Source organism: Falco peregrinus, chromosome 7, assembly GCF_023634155.1.
Source record: "Falco peregrinus isolate bFalPer1 chromosome 7, bFalPer1.pri, whole genome shotgun sequence".
NCBI lineage: Eukaryota > Metazoa > Chordata > Aves > Falconiformes > Falconidae > Falco > Falco peregrinus.
The window spans coordinates 25287197-25313551 of record NC_073727.1 but is presented as its reverse complement, the minus strand read 5'-3'; the positions used below and the strand labels follow the sequence as shown (position 1 = coordinate 25313551).

The window sequence follows — 26355 nt, the reverse complement described above, 5'->3', positions numbered from 1 at the left end:
TCCCCCCCAGGTTGCCTTTTATTTTCATTTCCACTCAGTGTCCCCAACAGAGATGCCATAATGCATACTGTGGCAAATAATTACTGCTAGCAGAGCTTTAGGACGTCTTATTTATCAGAAACGAATGCTTTGGTTTTCAAAAGTTTAAAGCGCAGTATACAAAATGCTCCAATGAAAATGTTCAGATTTTACAAAATGAGGGGGTGGTAGTCTCACAGATTTAACCTTTGCATGTACACAATTGAATTTTCAAGTCATAAATGTACTTTGTCCTAAACATAAAGAAAATACACTGAGAATACTTAATCGTCTCTTTTACAAATTCTTTATCTTGTGGACTTTTAAGAGAAGGAGCTGGAATTGTGGTTAGGTGAGGTTTGGCAGTAGGAGCACATGATTGGAAAAGATCACCTTGATCATCAGTTCTTCTCCTGTGCTGTTGCAAGCAGTGGCATTGTGTAAGCCCTTTACATTTAATCGTTCTTTATTTAAAAGGCACTCAAGCATTCTGTAACCATATTGTACTGAGAAGCTGTTCTAGGACTTGCTGTTCTAACAGTAAAGGAGTCTTGTTTGTGACCGGTTTATAGCCATGTTTTTTGTCATCATTATTCTTGAGTCTAAATGATTCTTGGTGTGTTTATCCTTAATGCATTTATAGACAGAAGCAACAGCCTATTTGTTCTATTTTTGTCTTTATTTTGCTAAACTAGAAAAGCTGCTGTCTTTTAATCCCCTCTTTCCCAAAAGGCTCTTTCCTCATCCTGCTATGTGCTGGATTGGGGTACTGTTCCCAGTTGATATATTTCTAAATTTTACATTTTTTTTATTTTATTTTTGTGCTCGGAATTCTCTACGGTATTCCATATTAAGTCTTAGCAGTGCCTTAGTCGGTGGCACAACTATTCCTGAATTTCTGCAGGGAATAACTTTCAGCATATGGTTTTCCACAGCCGTTTCATACGGTGATTTAATACAACTAGTGTGGGATTGCAGTTTTCTGGATTTCTCTTGTCTTATATACCTCTGATTTCTAGCTAACAAGCTCTCATATTTGAGCTGCACTTTTGTTAGCATGCAAGTGCATGATCTTGCATTTTATGCTTTTGGATTTTGTTCCATTTCTAAAAGTCCAGTAATCAGTTATCTGCTGTGTTCTTTTTTCTAAGTATATGGCAGTACAGGTCTCTTTATTAGCAACATCCTTCTGTATTGATACTTTGTTAGTGTATCCTGCTTTTGGGGCCATGATCATTGTTCCCATTTTTATTTCACTGTTTTATCATAAACCAAGGATTGATAATTTTTATAAAGTTTTCTTGCCAAAATGTTGCTGCTCTTGATCTGGTGTTATACCAGGATGTACTTACAACAAACTTCTTGTTAGAAGATCTTTTTTTAAGTGTAGGGAAAGGCTGGTTGAAGGTCAGTGTAGCCTGGCTGTTGGTATGCTAAATTCCCTTTGTGACTGGAGCTTTTGGAACTTCAGTCTCTGCTTAGGTGACCTGTTGACCTAAAAAGTGAAGCTTCTGGGCCATGTATTGATTCTTACAAACTGTAAGCTGCTTTTACTCAGCTTTGCAGCCTCTCCCTCCAGGATCTCCGACAAAGTCAGGTGAGAGAAACCTGTTTAAACTGTACGTCTTGGTCTAGTCAGGATCAAGAGAGGTCATCCTGAATGAAGAACACCACGCTTTTTTCACGTTGGTGCTGTTTAGAAATAAGTTAAAATACTTGATCTTCAGCCTACCAGGGAGTCCAGGCTTATAAACCCTCCTTCCTGTGACACCTGAGACTGCTTCTGAGGAAGTTGTCTGGGTCTTAGGTGGGTGAAAGGTCTCAAGGTGATGCTGTTGCTAGTGCATATTGAGTTTAATATAAACACCTTAGAAATATGATTGAATCCAGTGAACTTTGGCAATAAAATCAGATTTTAAAAACTATTTATCTATCAATACAGATTCACTCAGTGTTATTCAAGGCATATTTCTTGTGTGCAAATTGTTACTTCCCACCTCCCTCCTGCATTGAAGCAAGGCATTTGAAGATACTTTTTGACTTTCTGGAGCTGGGTTATGAATAAAAATGGCTAACATTCATCTCTACAGAACTTTCCAGGGAAAAGTTATTTAAAGGCTTGCTTTTCTGAATGTAATTTTTTTTCCTTGTAAACTGTTCTCCTCCTGTATTTGTGTGTTTGATTATTTTATTTTAGCTAATCAGAGAAATCGGTGGCATAAATTTAAAGAAGAATGAGCCTCCGCTCACCTGCCCTTACAGCCTGAAAGCCAGAGTTCTGCTGTTGACCCATCTTGCCAGGATGAAAGTTCCTGAAGTGCTTGAAGAAGGTAATAGCTTCTCCCCTAATGGGATATTGTGGGAAACAGCAACATGTTGCATGCTTTAGTACTCCTAATTCTTGTTCATTAAGGAGTTGCGTGGATCTCTGCTCAATACTTTATGCAGCGTACTTAGGTTTTTCAACTTTAATGACTCTTTAAAACATTTACTCTTTCACTTGACAGCCCTGTAATACTGATATCCTACTTTTAAGTGCTTTTTGGCTACAAGTGTGACCTTGACATTTTTTTTTCTTTGTAGTAGGAAAAAAAGTTAAACGTGAAGTATATTTGCTTTTCAGAGTAAAGAAATCCAAGATAAGCCTAACACTGCTTGCTGTTACATTTCCACCACACGTGGTTATTTTTGGAGTATTTTAGCCCACTATGTGAAGCAAAGCTGGCAAGATCAGAACTTTAAATATCAGTTACCGATGGGCTTCAGTTTGTGTTTTACAATTTTTCATACTTGTAAATATACAAATTGAAATGTTTCTAAATGCAGTTCTTAAGTTTCAGCTGTGAAACTCGTGGTTTCTTAGGCTGACCAACAAGCTGAATATGTTCTGTATCTTAATGCAAACTGAAAAAACCCAACCAAACAACAAACCAGTCAAGATGCTTTGGTTCAAACTTTCCAGTTTCTTTCAAAAGAAAAATGATCAGTTTTAAACAGTCAGTAAAAATCTCTTACTGTGCTTGCTACTTACTGTTCATACTTACAGCTTCCCAGATCTGTATTCAAACGTAGTTAGTGCTTTACAACTAATATGTTTGCCAAAACTAACGTTTCACTCAAAAATCCTTTTTTTTTTTTTTTTTAAACCTGTGATTACCTAAAGAGGTCACGCTGTTTTAATAAGACTGGTAAATTGCTTGCTATCCTGTTGCTTTTTTAGATGGATTTAGTAAGTACCTCTTTGTTCGATGTGGAAGCTGCTTGTCCGGTATACAAAATCTGTGTTTGCACTTGCTCTTTCAGGTTTTGTTAGGGAGCATTATAGATGGATGTGTCAATGAGAATAAAGTGGTACTTTCAGTAACACAGGAATGAATAGAAATGAAAACCACATCATTAAAAGTCCAGTTCATGTAAACTGTCCTCCTTTTTTCCTAATAGAAGTGCAGCATAATTGCACCCAGTTAATGTCTTGCAGATCAGCAGTTTATCCTGAAAAAGAGTCCTGCACTACTGCAAGAAATGATTAATGTGATCTGCCAACTAATAATAATGGCTCGAAGCCGGGAAGGTAAGAAAAGAAACTGTATAATTAAAATTATTAAATATGATTCTTCATTGCAGTATTTCATAGTCTTTGGTTCTTGTGGAAAACTTAACCTGTGATATTTAGAAACGCCTAAATGCGCTTTTGCTCTTTTTACTGTTACGAGAGCACTCTCTATCTTAAGGATTGCCCTTAGCAGTGGCAGCAGCATTTCTACTCTGAAATCTTGTGTTCAGTTTGTAATTTTTGCAATTGGAAGTTTCACTTTAAATGCTGCAATTGAAAACCTTTTCTTAAAGATCTGGTCAATTTTTGGTAGCAAAGCACTTAATGTAAGACAAATTACTTGTGTTCATCCATGTTTTCATTTGCACTTTTACAGTTCATAGAATCATAGAATGGTTTTGGTTGGAAGGGACCATAAAGATCATCTAACTCCAACCCCGCTGCCATGGGCAGGGACACCTTCCACCAGACCAGGTTGCTCCAAGCCCCATCCAGCCTGGCTTTGAACACTTTCAGAGATAGGGCATCCACAGCTTCTCTGGGCAGCCTGTTCCAGTGCCTCACCACTCTTGGTGAAGAACAGTTCTTCTGTTTGAGTATCATTTGGTTTTTTGGATCATTTCTTTTTATTGCTTATATTTCTCCATTTTAGGATCCTGTGCTGTTTAGCCTGCTATGATTTTTTTTTTTTTTTCTGAACTTGTAGGGGCAGGTTTACTTTGCTGTAATTGCCATAAAAATTAAATTTAATTGAAATGTAGTATTTAAGCTTTTTTTATTCTTACTGTAAAAAGGCAGTTATGCTAAAGATTGCTGCTTGCAGTGTGAAGAAACAAGGGCTTGCATCTCCTTGCTTTATTACAACAAACATAGGCAAGGCATTTTTTTATGCCAAACTGGTGACCATTTTGGTTGTTATCAGGTAATACTTACTGGTTGATCTTTACTAGACAAAACAAGCATAGATAGCCTCCTAACAAGAATGGTTTGGGGGAAGATCTTTCCCAGGTGTGGTGCTGGAAATTGTGCTCCATAACTAAATAAAGTGTGAGAAGGGGGGACATGAGCAGATAAGGATGTTGTGTGCTGGCCTACGTCTTATTTTAGAAAGAAGTATTGATGGAATGTATTTCTAATTGTCTTTTAAACCTTACCTTTACCAGTCTGTGAGACTGCTGGAGAGAAAACTTGAAACCTTGAAGTAAGCAGGAGCCATATTTTTCATTGTAGAAGTAATCTTCACCTAACACTAAATGGTATTGTTATTAATGGGTATCATATTAAGAGCTCAGTTGTGGATATGTTTTTGTGAATATTCTCCAGACTAGCACTGCAACAAAAGTCATAGAGATATGCTTGAAACGTTATTAGTGTAATAGTTTAGTCATTTTTTTCATAAAAAGCTAAGTAGCTGTTTTGGAAGTGTAGTGTTTTTTTTGTTGGTTTTGGTAGTTTGTTGGTGGTTTTTTTTAAATTTTGCTAGTTCAGCTAGACCAAGTCCTCATATTATAGCTAATTATGAAAAGTGCATCTTTTTACTTGTTTATAAGCCCTTGTCCATGCCAAATGTGTAGGTATTTTTAAAAAAACCTGGATAGGTTTTTTGCATAAAAATACTTGAAACTTCTGAAAGATGTCTTTTAAGATGGCCTATATATATATTGATCAGCTATCAAATACTTGTTTTGTCATGTGCAAAATGAAACCAAAATATTACAGATAGAAGCTTTTGCGTGCAACAGAACCAGAAGTCTTTGAAAAATGAAGAACACCTATAGCTGCTCTTTTAAAATCTGAAATCAGATACTTAACAGAGTGCATGATGTACTTCACAACTTGAATGGCCTCCAGGTAGCTGTATTCTTCTCTAGTTCTGTATGTACATGGAGATATCTTTTTAATTTGACATTAAAATGATTATTTATAGATGCAGTGTATTTAATAAACTGCTCTGCAGTTCCAGAAAATGTAGACTTTAGCTTAAATTAAAAGAAAAAAATCAAACAGTATTTTGGAAGGCAGTAGTGGAAACTGATTTTCCATTTATTTGCATGTGAAATGGAAGTGATGGTTATTAAAAAAACAAACCTAAACAACCTTTAGTTATAACCGTTCCTAGAGATTATGATGATCCCTTCCAACCTTAGTAAGTCTGTGCAAGTTGATGAGAATTTATAGCTGTCATTACGTATGGTAAAAGTTACTTTCCTAGAATTTTGAAAAAAAGTAGAAGGGTGTCATAGATATAGTTGAGGATTTGTTTGGTATTTCTTTAGCAGATTTTCTTAAAATTATTTCCAGAGTTTTAAAACGGCAATATTCAGAAATTTGTACCAAACATTTCCTCTCACTTCCATGCCAGTGCATGCTCAGCACAAAGCATCAAAGGGATGGTGATACCCAGCAGTTACCCATCAGGCTGACAATAACGATTTTGAGCACTTGAAGGTAAACTACTTCAGAATTTTGGTCCTTGTTCTAAAGGAAATCACCATTTTTGCTACTTACCACTCAGCAAATTTAAAATGTTGACCCTATTTTTGATGACTGTACATGTAGTGATAATTTTGCCCCCATGCCTGACTATTGTTGGAAAACAACTGGAAAGTTAAAAGGTGTCATTGTTTGGGTGTTTTTTTTTTTTCTGTTAAAATATGTGTAAAATTAAGGTCAGATATTGAAATTTTTGAGAGACTGTTTTTCTTCATGTATTTGTCATCTCAACACAAGTAGCTTAAAAATTAACTACAGATGGTTTTGGGTTTAGTCCTAATTTTCATTTAAATCAGCCTTGATATGGTTCATAAAATTATTACGTGCTATAATTAGCCATAGATGTTCAGCAGTTCTGATTTGCGAAAAATGTGATGGCATGCATTAATATTATCTAAAGAAATATTTTGGGGACAAATCTTATTTTGTGAAACCTAAATTGATGGTGGGACAAGGAGTCTCAGTTTGTGCTGCATTCATTTATGTCTTTCAAATACCCTGAATTATAATAACAATATAATACATAATAATATATCACAATAACTACGATAATAATTATCATTGTCATTAGCATAACTAATAACTAACCATTTATGCACACTTTTTAGTCAAATCTTTTGAAGAAAACCACCTTGGATGAATCTTCATGATCTTGGCACTTAGTTTTCTTAGTTTTAAAAATGTCCGTATAGCATTCCACTATTGGTCCAGTACCAGCTGTTCTTGGAGAAGGTGCAGGAAAGACTTAGAAACACTAAGAACAGCACATCACAGAATGAGATTTTTGAAGTTCTGTGTGAGCCCTTCACAGGAACAAGCATCTTGCCTCCCAAGATAGTGAAAAGTGGTACCTCAGGCTGCTGATACATCCTCATAAGACAGGGACTTTCTTAACAAGCGCCATTAGAAACAATCTGTCTTGAACAAATGAGTGTAGATGTGGCATAAAAATAATTTAATTGTGGTTACTGCTTAAGTTTTAACAGAGCTATCATTCTTTGCAGATGAGTTTGGGTTTGTTACTTGCAAGGAACTTGCAAGGATCTGGTTTCACAAAACCAAAATTGATGTTTTTGTTTCAGTCCAGTCAGTGCTAAGCCTTTTCCAGCCTGGTGGCAATTGTGAGCTACCTCTAGATAAAATGTCTTGTACTCTCTTGCCTGATTTCTACATGGTCTGTGAGACGTTTTTTTTTTCTTTTTTTTTTTTTCTTTTTCTTCCCTGAAAATACGCTTTGGTCTGTGGCATCCCTTGCTTGCATGTATTGTTTTGTGGTGATTAACTGGTAGTTGATAATCAGCAGGTCTAAATTATCTTGATGGCTTCTTTGACTCTTTCTTCATCCTTAACTATCACAGGCAGCTGCCCTGCCAAGCAAGGCGTTCGCTGCCAGAAACATGGAATGTGCTGTGGTAACTGTCTGCAGAAAGGTTAGGCATCAGTTCAGCTGTCCAGTCGAAGTGTGATTCTTAATTCAGGTTGGAAGCTGTGGTGTAAGGTAGAGGTGGTGGTTTGACAGAGGTGTATACCAATCCTTCCATTCCTTCACAAGCAACTATGATTTGCATTGGAATTTGTGATTGACTAATGTCATATGTTTTGGATGACCTTAGTTTAAAGGTCATCTTGTCTTGTGCACTTTGACAAGCAGAAGCTGTCAAAATACGTGCAACAATGGCATTCATGTTACGGGGACAGTCAGGTGGTGTTAAAAGCTATACTCTGTCCTTAGATCCACTGTCAGGGAATTGCAGTGTTATTTTCAGGAAACAGAAATAATATTCTCCAACTTTATTAAAATATTTTTCGGCTGTCATATGGATTATGAGTCAGTGCTTTAAGAAAGAGAAGAATTTCTACTCTTTGACTGGTGCTCTGTGGTCTCAAAGCTTTATGTGAATGTCCCGCAAAAGCCGGTTTGTCAGAGAGTATTTAAGATTCTTTTATTAACTTGGTTTATAGTGTGGGTGTTTTTAATTTAAAAAAATTATGTGATTCTCCTTAGCAGCAGCCAAAAAATTACAGGGGAGGTGGAAGATAGGTAAGACAAAAAGTAAATTTTGTGCTGTTTATTTGGGAGATTAGCCTTTCCATTACCTTTTTTTTTTTTAAATGTCAAGTTACATGTTTGTTACTTATCAGTATGTCTAGCCAGATAGTTCCATTCATACGGTATTTTTCTCTTTACGTTCTGTATAACCTTCACAGTGTAATATACTGGGTTTTAAAAAAAAACAAACTCCTGCCATGTAATTTGATTTGATAGCTGATTATATTTATAGCTTGGTGTAATTAATGAAGAAACAGGCCATTTGAATGGAGAGGGGTAGGTGGAGCAGAGGTGAGAGTGATCTTTCATGTGCCTTTAACATGCCCTGGTAGTTGCTTATAAATTTGTAGCAAGGTAGTGGTGTAAAGGAAGGAGGAAACATACTGAAGGCACCAAATCTGGGAGTTTTGCATCAGATTTATTACCTTCTCGTATTTCCTCTATAAAGTGTTCTAAGATTAATTTAAACTTGCTTTTTATCTATTTACATGGCCATTGGCACTTAAAATAAACATTCAGCAATTTTTGGCTTTAGGACCCTTTTGGTCAGGTGCAGGTGATATATGGCCTGTCTACCTTCCCACCCAGGCATAAGTAAACCTGCTTTTATCCACACTTCTAATCGCCTTGATAGTGTGATAAGCTTGATCACACAGCCCTAGCAGAGTGGCCATATTCCTTCTGACCATCTGTCTGACCAATCTATTGAAAGATACTGCTATGTCCCTGTTGTAGTGTCCCAAATATGTCCATACCAAGTATATGTATGTGTGTACGTATATATTTTTTGTGTACGTACACAACACATTTGTATTCATACTGATTTTTATATGTTTATATACAGAATATATCTGTAACAGTCAAGGTAATCAAAGGCTGATTGTTTCTCAGGAAAGGTTTTAAAGTATAAGAAAATACATATACCGATTCTTAAATAAAATGAGAAACATTGTAAATTACAGGTGCCTTCTGTAATACTTGTTAGAAATTGCCTTTGGTTCTTTCGTATGCCACATACAAGTTCAGAAAAAGACCCAAATAGCTTAAATTCCTCTTGTCTCTCTGAAGACAATCTAACTTATTTTTCTGTGTCATTGTAAAGTACACATAGAGTAAGCTGAACATTGCCAGTTCCAAACCTGAAGCAGCTCTTGAGCTGTATGGAATTCTGAAATGAGTTTTCTAAATGGGGCTTTGAGAAGTCTTAGGTATGAATGGATGGTTGTCTAACAAAGTTAAATAACAGTATGTGGAAACCTGTCTTTCATTTCTTTGCAGCCATAATGAAGAGTATTAAATGTCTGTTTTATTTTTTTTCTTTTGCTCTGTTCTGGTTAAGGATTTCTCCTTGTCTATCTTATAATAATTTTAATTATGTAGAGTGTATACTTTTTTATACTTTCAGAAATTATCAAGAATTCCTTCAGTATTTTAAAGAAAAGTCAAATAGGTGTTTGCTCAGACACCTCTTTTAAGCCACGCCTTTGATATTTTTACAGCTGTTACTGCCTTCTAACATAACATGCTCTGCTTAGCTTCAGTTATACCTACGGTTTTTTTCTGGCATGTAATAGGCTGCCACCTTTATGTTCATCTCTCAAGATGAAAATCTTATATTGTCATAAGATGAATGATAAACTATGTTTAACAATACGCTTACAAAGTAGAGCTAAGCGTTATACATACACACATATATATAAAATATACAAAGTTAAACCAGGTTGGTTTTGCTGCTGCTTTTTTTAAACTTAAATGGTGAAGTTTCTGTCTATAATAATTGCACAGATACATTGTGCAACATGTTGTTCCCTGAGACAAAGTTAGATGGAAGTCTTTCCCTTCCTTAGAGTTCAGATGTGATAATTTAAAAAGGGGGAAGAAAACAGTCTGCTGAGCTATGTGACTACAGTGAGAGTAACAAGGCTGCCTGGTTAGTTACGCTGAACATTTTAAGATGCCTCTCTTTCTTGTTTGGTTGACTGAAAAAACCTGTTTTCTGTAGTCTGTAATACAAGTATACATTGTAAAAGTGTAAGAAGGAGAAAAAAATATAAAAGTGATGTCATCTGTTTCATTCTCCCCAAGAAAGGGAGTTTCGTGCTCCATCTTTGGGATCTTTGGAAAATTGCATGAAGCTTTCCCAGATGACTGTCCAGGGACTTCAGCAGTTCAAGTCTCCCCTTTTGCAGCTGCCTCACATTGAAGAGGACAATCTTAGGCGAGTCTCCAATCATAAGAAGGTATAAAACTACAAATGATACTTGGTAACTTCTTAAAACACTTCCTGTTATTTCTCTTGCCTATTTGTCTATAAGCAAGCAAGGACATGAATTAACTAAGAGAATAAAAATACATTTATTTTTCATTAATTCACTACAATACTTCCTGGGTGATCTGTGTAGTTTTTGTTTCTTTAAAGTTCCTCTGTTAGGAGGTGGGAATGAAGATCAGAGATCTGCTAAGTGTAAAAGATCAGTGTATGTTGACCTCACAAACAGAAGAAACCCTTTATTTCTTATTACAATCTCCTATTTAATATTTGTCTAGAATGTGGCTGGAATATCCTACTGGGACTTTTTTTTTTTGTTTGTTTGGCTTTGTCATTCTTAATCTGGTTTGATAGAAAATATATTTGGAAGGTAGCACAGAGGAGTTCGTTAAAGGGAAGAATGTTATCAGTTACTGTGGGAAGTATTTCAGGTTTTATGATCCTTCATGTATGAAAGAGGATGCTTTATAAAGCTCTTTCTATGTAGTTGGTATTTGTAGAATTTAAGGACAGAAGTGAATAGTCTTGTATGAATACCTGCGTATGTTTCTTCACCATGTGTCAGACTGTTGCTGTATTCAAACCTGTTTGTTTGACTGTAGTATATCTACTAGGAATGCCTGCTTAGAAACAAGCAGTTATCTTCTAGTAGAAGCTGTTGACTTTTCTGAGAGTCTTATTACAATGGTTAGTTTGGACCAATCTCAAAAATATTCTTTATCTAATGAAACTTTTGCTTAGCTTTAACTACAGCTTTAGGGGGTGTTTAAATGCTTTTGTGTTGGTGTGAAGATAAAGAATAAAGTACTGCATTTTTTTAATCCCCTTTGAAGGTGCTTGTTCATCAGGTAGTCAAGTAGTCTTCCTTTGGATGAATAAAAGAATCATTCCCTTAGAGAAAATTACTTTTCTTCATCCAGCCCTAAACTACAGGCAGCATACAAAAAAGTACATGATTTGAGATGTATTTTTTCACATGCAGTGTAACCAAGTATAAAAATCAATCATTGGGCTGTCTCACCCTACCTATCCTTCATGTGAAAGAGGGAAGAGACCAATTTGGTAGGCTTGTTTTGGTAGGATTCTCATGCTTTGAGCTCTTCAAAAATATAGTCCCCTAGATTTGAGGTACGATCAGTCTATCTGGATGCGTACATTTGTAATGGTAAGATAACCAGGTGTTCAGATGAATCTGTTTGTTTTATCCTTTTAGATCTGTTCTGCAAATCTGGTTTTAGATTTGTTTGCAGTTCGGTATGAAGAAAGAAAAACAACACCAAAACAAAAAACTTGCACTTAGTTGTTCCTGCTAATATAAATCTAAATAAAGAACCTGATCAGTAAGATTTCTCAGCTCAGCTTTCTCAAAAAGCTGGCTGAAATAATAGTTTTATAAGAAATGTATCCAGTTTCCAAGGGGTGACATACTAAGGAACACCCCAATGTTCAAAGCTGTGCTATTTGGTAGATTTGAATGCAGCCCCTGTGGTTTATTGTTTCTCAAAACATAGGCTTGCTAGTTCCCTAAAGTCTGGGGTTTCTAAAAGAACAAATCAAATGGTGTGTGTGTATATATTAGTAACACGGGGACACAAGTGATGTATTACTAAGAGTTTGTGGACTATGTTCTCTTCTACCACGACTCCTTTTTTTTTTCCTAATTCAGTATAAAATCAAAAGTATTCAGGATTTGGTGAGTTTGAAAGGTTCTGATCGTCGCAATTTACTGCACTTCCTAGAAGATAAGAAATACGATGAAGTTATGGCTGTCCTTGGCAGCTTTCCGTATGTCACTATGGATATAAAACCACAGGGTGAGTGGGAGGTCCTTTTGTTCTGTGTATGTTGCTCTTCTGACATTTTGATAGTCTGTTGGCAGTAAGCTTTTGTAGGATGCTGAAACACAACTCGCTGTTATTATTTGGCCTGGAAATGACATCGGTTTTTGAGCAGTGGGCTGTTGTACATGAGATTTATAGCCTGAGGAGATAAAGTACGTTGAACATTTCAGATTCCCAAACCAGCAGTAGTTGCTCCTACAGGAGCTTATCTGATATTTCATCTGTTGATTTAATATTTCATGAGCAATGTGGAATTCTGGGTGAAATACCACTTTTATTAGCTATCTTAAAAAGTTCTGGTTATTCCACAATTTATGCTCAGTTTATTCCAACATGGAGAGTCCTCTGTGAGATTTTTTTGAGTGGAGGCCCCGATGACTAAATATTCATGGGTTCCTTTGTGATAATCCTTGTGTATTTTCTATATCTGGCAGAATTTGTCCATGCTATGCTTAGCTGCCTTTTGTGTGCATTGTTTCAATGAATGTATAATGTTCTTCCTCTGAAGATTAGGTATATTTTTACGCTGTTCCTGTAGGCAGCCTTTCAGTGGAAAGTGAATTGGTTCTGCAGTCTCCTTTCCTTTGTAGTTCAGTGCTAGTAAATGTCAGATATTTGAAAGATTGTTCTAATACCTGATCCTAATTTATATTGTTACTGTGGTTACAGTGATCGCATTCAAAATGTGATATGTTTTGGGTAGCCTGATTTGTAATTTGGCTTATGCGTAATCCTCTGTGAGAAGCAAATGTTAATTGAAATATCCATTAAGGAAGCAAATGTCTGCTAACCTTGGTATTTCTAAATGTTGTTTATGTACATTTAAAAAAAAACACAACCGAACAAAACACTATTTTATTGTAGCACGGGATTGTGCACAGTCCTGTTAATCGGCTTAAAATTCAGTCTTGGAGCACCTTCCCATATTTTGGCAAGGAACCCTTTTTTGCCTGTAGTCTTCAGTTGTCACACAACTGTACTCAGGTGTGGTATGGAGGATTACACAGCGCATATGCTTTTCTGTTTAGCTCAGTATTACCATTATATCAAATATATCTGTAAAACTAGTGAATAGTAAAACTGCTTTCTCAGGAGGGGCAGAGCAGGGCAGGGAAAATAAATGACATGTCTATGCTGGGATATAACTTTATTCCTCCCTAACGTGGAACATTCTCCAGTTCATAGATTGGAGATATAAACTCCTCAGTGGCTTTCCTGTGGGTGTTATGTTTGATGTTTTAGTTAAAATAATCATTGCCATTCTTTTATTTTCTTTTGTCTTCTACTTAAAAAAGAATTAAATGCATGATGGTTAATGTGGCATTGAAATTGAGTTGTTAATCATATGAAAGTCAAGAAAAACAAAGTTATGATTCCCAGAACAAATATAACAGGGTCCCTTTGGTCATGTGTGGTATTTCATGTTTCTGAAGTTTTATGCTTTAATATATAATGCACAATATAACAGAATTATGGTTCCCACAACAGCTACAACTTTTGAATTTTCTAGCTTTGATGCAATTAAAATTTCAAACGCAGTGTTGCTATTTTATAGTTTGCTGAATTACCAGCCCTCATCCTGATAGTATACTTGAGGTTGTAAGAGACTTATTTAATAATATTTTGGAATTATTTTTTTGTTAAAAATTATGGAATTTGTATGCCTAAATTTAGACATAGCAGAAACAATGTTTAATGGGAAAAAAAGGCTTTAAAGAAGTTTAGTAGATGTGTTGCGTTTCTTTTTATACTAGTTTTGGATGATGAAGACAGCAACAATATTACAGTAGGTTCTCTTGTCACTGTTCTGGTCACACTAACAAGACAGACCATGGCGGTAAGTATCAAGAGTACTTGTTTTTTCAGTGTTAGTGCAAGTATATGCCAATGAACAGGCATTTCTTCTTTGCAAGCTAACATAGTGTTTTGTAAATATAACTGTAAAATTAAGATTTGAAATTCAGAACTTCTGCTCTTAATCCTCCCTTGTGTTTTTGTTTCTGAATGAGAAGGTTTTCCTGGAATCAAACCAAAGCTCAGTCTGACCTGTTGCAGTTGTCTAGGGAACAGTAAAAGAATATGGCAAGTGATACTGGCCTGAGATTTGTAAATAACAGGAAAAGAGATGCTCAAACTTAGTTCTTGAACTGGAATAAAGTATTCACTCAAGTCCTTGGGACAGTGTTTGATTTCACTTTATGTGGACTCCTAATGTTACAAATCTCTTGGGTGTTTTAGACACTTTCATAAAAGAAACTCAGTCCAGCAAAATATGCATAACTTAATATAAAGGTGGTACAGCAGTGCAACATGAAGTGGACTCCTGCATGGGTAGCAATGCAGCATAACTAAAATTATACTACATCCTAGTAGTTAATCTTCTGATGTGCGTATTTTTTAGCTTAAAAGGCAGTAATGACTGTATTTGAACAAAAAACTTAATGCATAGAAACTTACCTAACAAAACCTACAGTGTCAATTTTTGCATCTCTACTATTCAGATAATTATCTAAGTAAACAGAAAGTCTGAGTTATGCCTCTAAGGTAAGGCGTACAAGTGTGCGTATTACAGCTGAGGATCAGACTAACCAATGAAGCCAGTTCAGCAGAAAACAGTCTGTATATATGTGCTATGTGTTTGTGCTATGGAATTTCAGAATGCATCATCTCATTGTTAACTGAAGATGCAGTAGCCAGAAAGTAAAAGATCACTATGCTGGATCTTAAAAATGAAGGAAACTGAAAATTGTGAGCATATTGAACTGTACTTTGAAATTAATTGAAATGTCTGACAGCATGTAGAAAACTCATTTAAGATGTTTTCTATGTGAACTCCACTAGGCAGTCTGGCATTGAGATACAGGACCTAAAAAACTAGAGCTGGCCTTTCACATGATGCTTTTTTTGTGGGTCATATCTTCTATTTGCCATCTTTATATAAAGACGGCTCCTTATGACTGATTTTTTTTAAATGGCATATAGTATGTTTTGAAGAAAGAAATGCATGAAAAAATTCCATTTGCATAGAGATATTCTAGTCTACACAACACTAACATTGTTTTTGTCTTAACGTTTCATATTTCTGGTGTGATTTGTTGTCCTCTGTCCCTGAGTAGCAGTGCAGCTGTTGAAGTTTTAATGCTCTGGCAACTGGAGCAGAATTTGCATTTTACTACTGCTTGCTTTTGTGATTCAGGATTTCTGTGCTCTATGAAACAAGTAGATTCTTTGGAACAAGATGACATGTTGTTACAAAATTTCTTTATAATGCTAGTGATGGAAAAATCCTAGACCAAATGTTCAAAATAGTGTTTAAGTTTGAACTGTTAATCCCCTGTTGTGTTTGTCAGTGATAAACTAATTTGCCATAATGAGTAAAACTTTCAGACCCGATTAAGGTGATTACATTAAAATACAAAATAGTAATTTACTCTTTTGGTACAGAGAGGCATTAGTAGTTTTCACATCTTTCTCTAACCAGGAAGTGTTTGAAAAAGAACAGTCTATATGTGCAGCGGAAGAACAACCAACAGAAGATGGGGTAAGTGAAGAATGAATGTTCCTCTTGCTAGCTAAGAGAACTTTCTTTCAGATCTTGAGTTGCTAATTGTGTGCTTCTCAAGCATTTTTATTTTTTTTTAAATTTTAAACTTTTTTTAGAAAGGCTTACTGAAGTGTCTTGAGCTATGCTTTCTGACTTTGGTTTTCAGCTTAAAATGCTTAAAAGTACAGTGAATGCCTGAAATTTAATGAACAATAAATATTTTAAATACTGCTTTCACACAGCAAGGAGATGTCAACAAAGTTAAGAGCAAAGGATGGCAGCAAAAGAATAAAGGAACCAAGAAAGCTTCAAAATCAAAGAAGAAGAAACCATTGAAAAAGAAACCTGTGCCACCTTCATTGCAGCCACCAAAACAGCAGAAGCAAAAACAAGCTAATGGGGTAGCTCATAGATTCATTGATACTTTACTGTTTTGTTCATCTTAGCACTTCAAATCTGGTGGGGTTTTTGTATGTCTGTCACATCTTAATTTTGTGCATTCATAAAGTATATCCTAAACCAGCTTTTTTTTTTCTTTACATTTTAAAATTACTGGTAAAATAATCTGGGAGCCGCCACGGTGATGTTTCCAGTGGCCTGCTGAAAGTTGAGCCCAGCTACTTTAGAAGTCTGGCTTCACAGTCCCTTCTTACAAGTTATGCAGCCTTCTGGGAGGTGAATTGTGCTGTACCCTCTGCTTTTCCTTTAAAGGGAAAAAACTGAAATGAGATTTTATTCTTGTGTAAGTAGCTGGTTTAAATTAAGTAGCTTTAGTATCTTTATGCTCCCACAGCATGGTGTTCTGTCCACTTCGTGGGCTATGCTGTAGGTACTTTCTTATATTCTCTCTAATTTTGTTAGGACTTTTTAAAATGTGACCCCAGAATCAAATACTGTTTTCTCTTGTTCATATTGTGGGTGCCATATGGAGAGGGAAATTTGCTTCCCTGCTTCTCTTAGCACATGAGGTGAAGAGGATTAATCTTCACTGTAGACATACTCTGTGACACAGAAGAGTGTAGATCCAGATAGGAAATAAGGGCTGTCTATGGCCTTGAGACAGGTGCTTTGAGTGCTGCATACTACAATAAGGCAGACAAACTAAGAGGTTTTTGGGTTTTTTTCTTCTTTTTCTTTTCACATTAGGAAATAGTTGCGAAGGAAGAAGAGGAGGAGGTCTCTGATAAAGGAAGTGAATCTGAAGAAGAAGAAACAAACAGGGACTCTCAAAGTGAAAAAGATGATGGAAGTGACAGAGACACTGACAGAGAACAAGATGAGAAGCAAAACAAAGATGATGAAGCTGTAAGCCTTACTTTTTCTTGAAGGGTAATGTTGCTTCTGGGGTTAAGAGAAAATGCATTTTAATCCTCTAGCATCCCCTCAGGCTAGGCAACACTAGGATGAAGGAGTAATATCGGTTCTCCAGAGGTTTTCAGACCTCATTCTGGCATAAGAGCTTTGTCATTGCAAGACTGTTTCAGAGAGAACAGTGAAGGGTCTTTGCAGCATGGGCAGAAAACCTGAAAAGGACATGAGAAAAATAGCTTAACTTTAGGGAAAGATAGTAATGTTTCTTTCAGCTTAATTTGATTACTAGCTGCTGCGGATTTTGTGAGATACTCTCCTCTGAACTTTGTTCTTTACATGCAGTGGCTGTTGCATACTGCATAATGCATACTGTAAGCATGCAGTAGTTGAACAAACTCAGACATGTGCTTACTGAACTCTAGTAATGGTGAAGTTAGTTGTTCGAAACTGTAATTGTAATTGAGAATGAGGCGTTGTGGTGGTAGATGGCTTCTGCACCACAGGTCTTACAATGAAAGCCTTGAGAGTGACAGCTGGAAGCCCTGTACAGGGTGAGAATAAGCTGCTGATGGGATAAGGATGATCAAGTTTGTAACAACTCAGGTAGTGCTTATAGGCAGTGCTGTAGAAGTGAGTTTTGAAGAATGTGTGTAAGCCCTGCAGGTCTGTGTTTTTGAATTTTAGTGGTTTTTGTTTTTTTTTTAATATTTACATGAATACTGTTACTTGATTATTTTTTTATTTTTGGTTTTAATCATACTGTAAACTTAATCCCTGTGTGCCTTTCGCTTTTATAATGTGTAGTGTAGCATGAGAACCTGTCATATGTATCAATTCCATGGGCTAAACTTTCTCTTTTTTTTAATGCAAAAGATATTTTTTTTTTTAGTGCACAGTAACCCTTTAAACTTGTCTTTGACAGGAATGGCAAGAGCTACAGCAAAGTATACAGAGAAAGGAACGAGCCCTTCTTGAAACGAAGTCAAAGATAACGCATCCTGTTTACAGTCTTTTTTTTCCTGAGGTCAGTAATGGAAAACGTTACAACTGTGAAACATGAGAATTAATATCATACAAATCAATTGCTCTTTTTATGTTTTTACTGTAAACACTGGGCTTTTTAAAAAGTCTAATATTTGAAAAAATCGCTAATCTTCATTTACATTTATAAATAGTCTTCATTTAATTTATAAAATCCTCTTAAACTCCTTCAGATACTTTCCTAAAAACTTTTAATGTAGTAGTCTTTCTAGCCAGTTCCCAGAGACTTGGAAACTTGTATAGAATTTAAGGTTCCTTTTTGATGGCAGTAGTGCTAAAGTGGTCTTTTTTTCTGCTGATCTGTTATATGTAGATAGATTCAGAATTAAACCTTTCAGAGATATAGGGTTCTGATTTACAGTATTTTCTGGTTTTTTCCATGGAAGGTGAAAGTACAGCAGTAGCTCTAAGGTAGAGTTACGGGTAGAGTATACTTGCTCTTTATCTAACGGCAGGTGCCTGTGAGTGGGGGAGCTCCCGACCCCTCCTGTGTTAACAGTAGTGACAGGAGAGCTTGGCGGCCATTTGGATCAGCAGATTCTTTTGCTGGCTGCTTGACTTCAGGTCTCAGTGCAACAGTGTGGTGGCAACACGGTGTGCAGCTGTGGAAGATGGGAGAGGGTTGGCAAAGCTGCCTCTTTTCTGCCAGTGTGGTCTGGAAGTGGCAAAAGGCATTTGTGGAACAGTCTTTCCTGTAGAGTTCAAAAATACATCATCAGGTGTGGATGGGTATCAGAGAAAGGGATGTATTTGAGCGTGTGGTGACTCAGTATGGTGGATAGGCTGTGGTATCTACAGCAGCCTTTGGTGTTGAAAGTGTGTTCTGAGGTATCAGTTGTTAGGTGTTTGTGTAAGTAACCACTGAGTAGCTGTCTGACAACACATTACAGCAATAAAATTTTGGAAGAGGATAGGATTTTTTCAAAGCGTGCGTTTTGTGTTCTGAGAAAATAAGTTAGGTCTTTGGGATGTGACCAGATTGGAACCAGGAGGAAGGAGTATTTGGCCACGCTTTCTTTCCAAGTCAGTGGTTCAGATGGTTTCCTTTGCCTCCTTGCTGTCTGACTAGGGAACTAATCTAGGATCCTCTTCTCTGTCGTTGTGCTGTCTCCAATAACAGGGGGGTGGGATGCAAGGCTTATGCCTGCTTTTGTGGTTTAAAGGAGGCAGCTGAGACTGGGAAGAACCAACAGGGAAACATCAGAAAAAAGGAAGACACTGTATGTATTTGCTCCCTCTTTTCAGTCCCCAAGGCTCTTTATGTCTATACCGTGTACAGCTTCTTGCATTTATAAAACGCTCTGTTGTTTCCATGCTTGTGATCATACTGTTCCTGCTGTTTTTACCTAGTTGTGCCATCATTAGAAAGTGAAGTGTGGGAAGCAAGACCTGTTGCTAAGGAGCCAGACAAGATATACAAATAAACCAAAGAAGCTGTTTTCTGGAAGGCCTTAGCTGACATTTGTGTGGCCTCATGACGTCTAATTTTGTAATGGCTGATATTAATGCTGTATTTTCCTGACATTTAGGTACTCTCCCCTCTCTCAGTGAAGCTTCCAGCAGTACACCAGCATAACAGAAAAAGGTGTGCTGGCATTCTGTTCTTCTGGCTGCCTTTGATCATGTCAAATATGCAGCAGAGTTTTAATACCTCCTTGCTGCAAAGGCAGCTGGCTTTGGTCATCAGTTTGAGCTGAAACAGGGTATGTGCTATGCCCAGTGCCACACGGGCACTAACTTTTCATATTTCTTTGACTGCACTGGAGGGTTCCTTCAGAGACTTTGCTTATACTTAACTCTGTACAAAGCTGCTTCAGCTCTGTGTAACCAAGCTGCTGGTGGGTTTTGTGATAAAACCTAAGTACACTACTGTGCTAAAAAAAAAATAAATAAATCTAGGGCTGAACTGAATGCTTGAACTTGAAGATACATGTGTATTCTCTCGGGGTTCTGCAGCTGTAAATTTTCCAGCCTCTCTTCAATGATTTCCTGAAAGTTTAGCGCAGCTGTACTTGGTGCTGTAGCTGCAGTTCATTTGCAGCGTCTGAAGAACAAAAGCTATCGTACTCTATAAGTGTGTTTTTCATCTGTGATTTAGAGTATCATGTGTACTGTGGTCACGGCCAGTTCAGAGGTACAGAGTTAAGGATAACATGCTGCAGTTGTATGAATATCTGAGTTTCCAGAGTTTATGGGTATGGTGAGTATAATACACTCACCATACATTTTTATATATATGTGTATAATAGACTCATATATATTTGAGTATGGTGAGCCTAATACACTTGTTCTTGGGAGATAGCCTTAACACTGTTTCATGTAAGTTTTTGGGTAGTTGATTACTGCTAGAGATGCATATTTAATCTGTGCAGGTTCCTAAATATCTTCTGCTCTTGCATCCATGGATCCAGAAACTGCACAGATTGTAGTTTTAACATTTTTAGGTAGAAACTGGCCCTGGTGTTCCAATTTCATTGAACATACTGGTTCCCTGGCATGCCAAACCTTGCACCCATCTGTTAAAGGGCATTTTGCCCGCTTGCCTGTTGGCTTGCCAGATTCTCACAGGCATAAACTTTAAATTCCACCCAATAAGAGAGAGGAAAATGACACTCCTGCACAGTTGTCCTTCTATAAAAAAGCAATGGCTTTTGAGGTCAGGAGCTTTACTTCCAAAGAGTTTAGGCTATAGATTCCTTTGAGCATTAGATCAATGAATGTAATTTGTTCTGGTATTTCTTTCCCCCCTTGGCTGTTTTTACTGTTTTTTTGTGAAAATCCAGTTTTGATCTTTGTTCTAAAAAAAAAAAAAAATAATTCCTTGCCATTGATAGTGATGGAAATGTACACAGTGTATAGTAAGTCAGCACACTGTTTTGGTAAAATAAAAAATAACATACAAATGCAGATCTTTTTTTCCTATGGTCAGAATCCTTACAGGCCCAAATGGCAAGTAGCCATTTCTGTAATGAATCTAGCTTCTGTAGTTCTTGTTCATCTGTACTATTTATACTGTTTATCCTTCTATTTCTAGAGGCCCCTTGGCTGGGAAATAAACACTTTGACTGCATAAGATTCCTCTTTGCTACAGCTGTCAAACAGATTGACAGTATATTTATTGTTGAAACTTACAGATAAAATAACTTATGTCTTGTAATCACATGGGATGGTTTTTCATAAAATCACTTGGAATACTTGTAAAAAGGACTCCTTATAATTCTACAGATTCTGGTCTTAAGTAGTATATGAATAGGATTTTGTCCTGTTCTCAGAGCCTGTTTTTCTAAGTACGTGAAGGAATGCAGTTCCTTTACTGTGATGCAGTTCCTTTTACTTTTATATGCTGTAAAATGGGCATTAACATATTGAGTTAATTTTACACTCCTCTGCTCTGGGACTCAACGGTGCTAATCATGGTGTTTTGGTTGCTGGTGTGAGTGTCTTGCCATTGTAAATCTCTAGTTTGCTAGCTGAATATTTCAGTGAGATGGTGACAGTTATTACCAGCATAACAATTAGTCACTTCAAAAAAGAAAAGGAGTTAATTTAGCTTTTGTAATTTTTCACCTGCATTATTTAAATTCCAGTTCACTAACCATTGGCTTCTGAAGTGTTTAAAAAAAAACAACCCAAAACAACCTCCCCCAAAACAACACAGCAAAGCTACTGAACTTTTGACTCTTTCAGCAGAGACAAAAATTCTTCAGATTCTACATATTAACAGTATTTGCTTCCCACCTGTGGAATTTGAAAGTGGCTCAGTGGTGTCGTTAAAATCCTTTCATTCAGTCTTTCTAATGTTGTTAGATTAAAAACAAAGCAGAAGAACCATTTACAGGTGGCACTGAAGCAACTACTTGATCATTGTTGGTGTAAATATACAAAAATTGGTCTCCTGGTTCGGAGCGTGACTTGCAACTGTTGTAAGATTCACGCTTTAGGGCTTCAGTCCGTTGTAAATGTGAACAGTTACCAGAACATCAGGAGTGAATAAAAACGGGTTTGGAACACAATTCAGGAGTCTAATATCAGGGCTGTCTAAAAGGTGTGGGTTTCCCCCCTTTTTTTCCCTAGGGTAAGATTATGCTATTATGACTGTTACCTGTCTACTAAAATACTTACTCGTAAATATGAAGAAGTCTTCCCTCTGTCCCCCTGTCCCTCATTATTGTCATTCTTTTTTTTTTTTTAAGACAAGACTTAAGGAGGTGAAGGAATGGAAACTTACTTTGCAGTACTAAACTAACTTTTTTGCAATAGAAAGGTTTCAGCTTCTATTAAAACAAAGTGGATTTTGCCTAAAATGTGTGCCAGAGGGTTAATCAAAGAACAGTGGTTAAATGAACAGTTGATGCTGAAGACCTGTAGTCTTTCCCATTTGAGAATAGTTGCTGAACTGCACCACAGTCTTAAAAGTTTGACTCAGTTGAGGGATAAACTATTGTTCTTGTACAATGTTGCTGTCTTTTATGAGGACTACACATTTAGTTTAGGAGCTCTGCTTTAGTGCCTGCGGTGGCAAGACCTTTGAGACCTGTAGCTGTTTTGAAGGCTGTGTGATAGGCAACAGTTGTTGGGTATCCTTAACAAATACCAGTAGTGCCTGCGGTTCATGCTTCCTTGAAGTGAAATCTTGGTATGTCCAAATTCCAACTTTCAGCAGATTCCTACTTTTTGGAGGGGGAGAGAAGAAGTGGGGCAAAGGGTACTTACCTGGAAAAGATCATTTACTGGAAAGAGAACTTTATCAGTCTTTTAGCATGCCTTGCTTTGTATGCTGACCTTTTTATCCAGGCTGGATTTCTGTTGAAGGACTTAAGGTAGTATTGTGTTGCATAAAGTTGCTCGTCAATCCTCAGTGGACACAATTCTTCAACGGTTCCATCTCTCACAGGGTAGCTTAGTTTGAATATCTGGAATGAAGCCTTTGGAGACAGTCAGTTACTTGTGATAACCTGTTTGCTTTCAGTGTGCAGTGCATACTATGTATTTTATTCATACACATCCAAGAGTTTTTACAAACCTCGCCAAACACAAACCACCTCCTTTCTATCTGTATTGTAAGGACCTGTTATAAAGTGTAGGGGCATAATTCTATATGACTTCAATAATCCTGGTGGTTTTTTTTGTTTTATGAAAGGAAAAACAAGAATGGTGGTGGCTATATATTGCAGATCGGAAGGAGCAGATGCTAATATGTATGCCATATCATGTTTGTACGCTAAAAGATAAAGAAGAGGTAATGTGCTTGAAAAATTTTATTTTGGGGTATTAAAAAACTATACTGATGTGTCTTACAGTATACAAATACATTTAGATTTTAATTTTCTCATATGTATCTCTTTAATATGCAAAACACGCGCTACTCTCCTGATAAAAGTAGAGAAGAGCCTTTTAACTGTGAAAATTGATAATGGAGAAAGAAAAAATAGTTTAAGACTTTCAAGTTTCTTGGCATTATATGTTTCTTTTCCCCAATATCAAAAGCTGATGAAAACAAGTATTTGTACACAGTGATCATTCTTAAATAAAGTTACTCAAATGTGTTTGAAATACTAAGTGTTCTTTTTCTGTAAAGCAGAGACTGTGACAAATTAATTAGCCTCGGCTCATATGAACCTTTCTGAGACTGTAACCTTTGGCTGTGTTCCTTGCTTTTCTGAAAAATGGAGAATTGATGTATTTTGTTCTTTCAAACTAGATTTCATATTCAATTTCAAGTAACAGAAGAGTGAAGCTAGTATTTTCAACAAACCGAGTATTTCAACCTCTTGGGGTTTTTGGGATTTAGGAGGCATACAAGAGGGTGAAACTGTACTTGTTGTAAAGTTACTTGGTCTAATTCAGAAAAAAATGTGACTTAATTATTCAGCTTTCATGGAAGGTGTTGTGTTTGGGTATTCTCTCTTCTGTGGGTATTTTATTATGTAGAGATTTTCAAAGAAATGTCACTTGTAAGAAACTAAAACGTTTTAAGAAAACAAGTATTATTCTTCTGTAGTAGCATTTACTGCTTATTAGGGTACTCGGCTACTTGTTCTAATGTGTCTCTTGAAAGCAGTAAGAGCTTATGATGACGATTCTGTTTTGTAGGTAGAGCTGAAGTTCCCAGCGCCAGGCAAGCCTGGAAACTATCAGTACACAGTTTATTTAAGATCGGATTCATATATGGGATTGGACCAGATTAAACCATTGAAGGTGTGATAGTTAATTGTGTTACGTATTTGTATTGTATGAAAAGCTACTTCATAGGGCTATTAAACCCCCAAAATCCCGTTATCTTTAAGAAATAAAACTTTAAAATAGTGTCAAGGAGGGGGACTCAAGCTCTGTCTGATGCCAGTAGTGGCAATTTTACAATGGATTAAATGGCACTAGTTTGTGATGCTTTTTGAGTGTCTGCATATTTTAATACATGCTTTCTCACATTTATTCAGTTTCTGCAGTATGGTTGGCTCTGGCTTTATACCTTGAGGTCTGCCATGCCTTTTCCCTGCCCTTAGTCCTAGATACATCTAGTTAGTGAGAAAAATCTGGCATGCCTTACTTCTGATAAGAAAAAAACCCAGAAAACTGCTGTTGTTTTGTTTTGGGTGGGGTTTGTTCTGTCTTTTTTGGGGGTTTTTTGTTGTTGTTGGTTTTAAACTGTCAGCTTTGTGTGGTGTGTCATTTGTTTGGGGTTTTTTTGGTTATTTGGTGGTTTTTTGGGGGGTTTTCCACATTGGTGTGTATTGTTTGTAACCCTTTTTTCCTGTCTTTTCTTTCTTTACCCAATTACAGCTGGAAGTTCATGAAGCAAAACCAGTGCCAGAAAATCATCCACAATGGGATACGGCAATAGAAGGTGATGAGGACCAGGAGGACAGTGAGGGCTTTGAAGACAGTTTTGAGGAGGAAGAGGAAGAGGAGGAAGATGATGATTAAACAATACTGTTGATTTACTACAATATCTGCACACACTGCAAACTCTTGGTCTGACTGTGGAACTGTACAATAATAAGAAACACAGTACAGAAACTTTGAGAAGGCTCAGTTTAATTTTCTTTACCAATTAAGAGTGCATTATGTATCTTCTCAGTGGAGGTGAAACCAATCTGTTGCCATTGATACACCTTGGAATATGCTTACGGCTCATTATAGCCTTCAAGTGCAGGATGGTGCGTTTGTTTCAATTGAAAATAAAAGCTTTTTTATTATAAATGTCTGAAAGTGTGGGCTATGTATTGTCTGATCAGTTTAGGGTCCAATTTAAATAAAAGGTACTATTAGCTAGGAGCGAAGTTTAAGTCAATTTTTCTGCATTAGGAATTTATTTTAGAAAACGTTTTGGTATATTTGACATTACAAATCTCTGTTGATTGAAACAACATCTGCTCAACTTTCAAACTTGATTGGTTCTGTGGTATTCATTAAATATTTTGCTGTGATACTGCTCACATTCATAGCTTTAAAAATCTGTTTTACTTGATAATTATATAAATTGGCGTCATACCCATTGCCACTTTCCATATATTCTGGAGGGCTGCTTTTATAGGACTGTTGCCTTTATATGCCCAAGATTATAATGGAAATCATAAACTTCCTTGACTCCGCCACAGGATACTTATTAATGGCTTAAAACATTTTTAAGCCCTTATTTCATCAGATCAGCAGAAGATCTGAGTCTTTTGATAAAGAAAAAGTCTGAAAGCAATTTTGGGACCATGTGTTACCTAAGTTAGACGCTTTTGTGTAATACCTTTAAAAAAGGTACATGCTAAAAGCTGAAGTATATTCTTAACTCTGAATCTACCTGACGCTGTCGGAAACATTTTAATGGTAAAATACAACATGCAAAGAGGGCATGTTTTGTATCAATTTTGAATTCCCATCAATAAACTGGAAAATTTGATGGCTGTTTTGCATTTGTAATAGTGTGCATCTCTTTGAGTTTTTACCTCAGTCTCTTGCAGGGCTGTGAGCAAGACAGTGATTCTATCCCATGTCCTGTGCTAAAAAAAACAAGTCTCATTAGAGAATAAATTCAGGGAGGAGAGAATCAGAGCTAGTAGTGTGCTGTATGACATGACAAAAGCCATGGATGGATTCTTCCTTCCTCTCAATAAAACAAATGAAATTTATTAATTAGAAGTTGTATTTTTATATTTCAGAAATACATATGAGTGTTCTGCAAGTAGGAACAGATGTATTTCTGTTCCTGTGTACTGAACTATGAAAATGCAATGCTGTAAAATG

General features: G+C 36.5%; 1 protein-coding gene across 1 annotated transcript in view; it reads left to right on the top strand.

Annotated features, from left to right (window-relative positions):
- Positions 1–26011, top strand: part of SEC63 (SEC63 homolog, protein translocation regulator) — a 63698-nt gene extending 37687 nt beyond the window's left edge. Inside the window, exons 10-21 of the mRNA XM_055810212.1 lie at positions 2216–2348; positions 3497–3589; positions 10200–10354; positions 12050–12197; positions 13979–14061; positions 15706–15765; positions 16011–16169; positions 16915–17073; positions 18002–18103; positions 23261–23359; positions 24214–24318; positions 24901–26011. Of these exons, the coding sequence (XP_055666187.1) occupies positions 2216–2348; positions 3497–3589; positions 10200–10354; positions 12050–12197; positions 13979–14061; positions 15706–15765; positions 16011–16169; positions 16915–17073; positions 18002–18103; positions 23261–23359; positions 24214–24318; positions 24901–25044 (1440 nt within the window). The 3' untranslated portion in view covers positions 25045–26011. The remainder of the gene's footprint in view (positions 1–2215; positions 2349–3496; positions 3590–10199; positions 10355–12049; positions 12198–13978; positions 14062–15705; positions 15766–16010; positions 16170–16914; positions 17074–18001; positions 18104–23260; positions 23360–24213; positions 24319–24900) is intronic.
- The last annotated feature ends 344 nt before the right edge of the window (positions 26012–26355 follow it).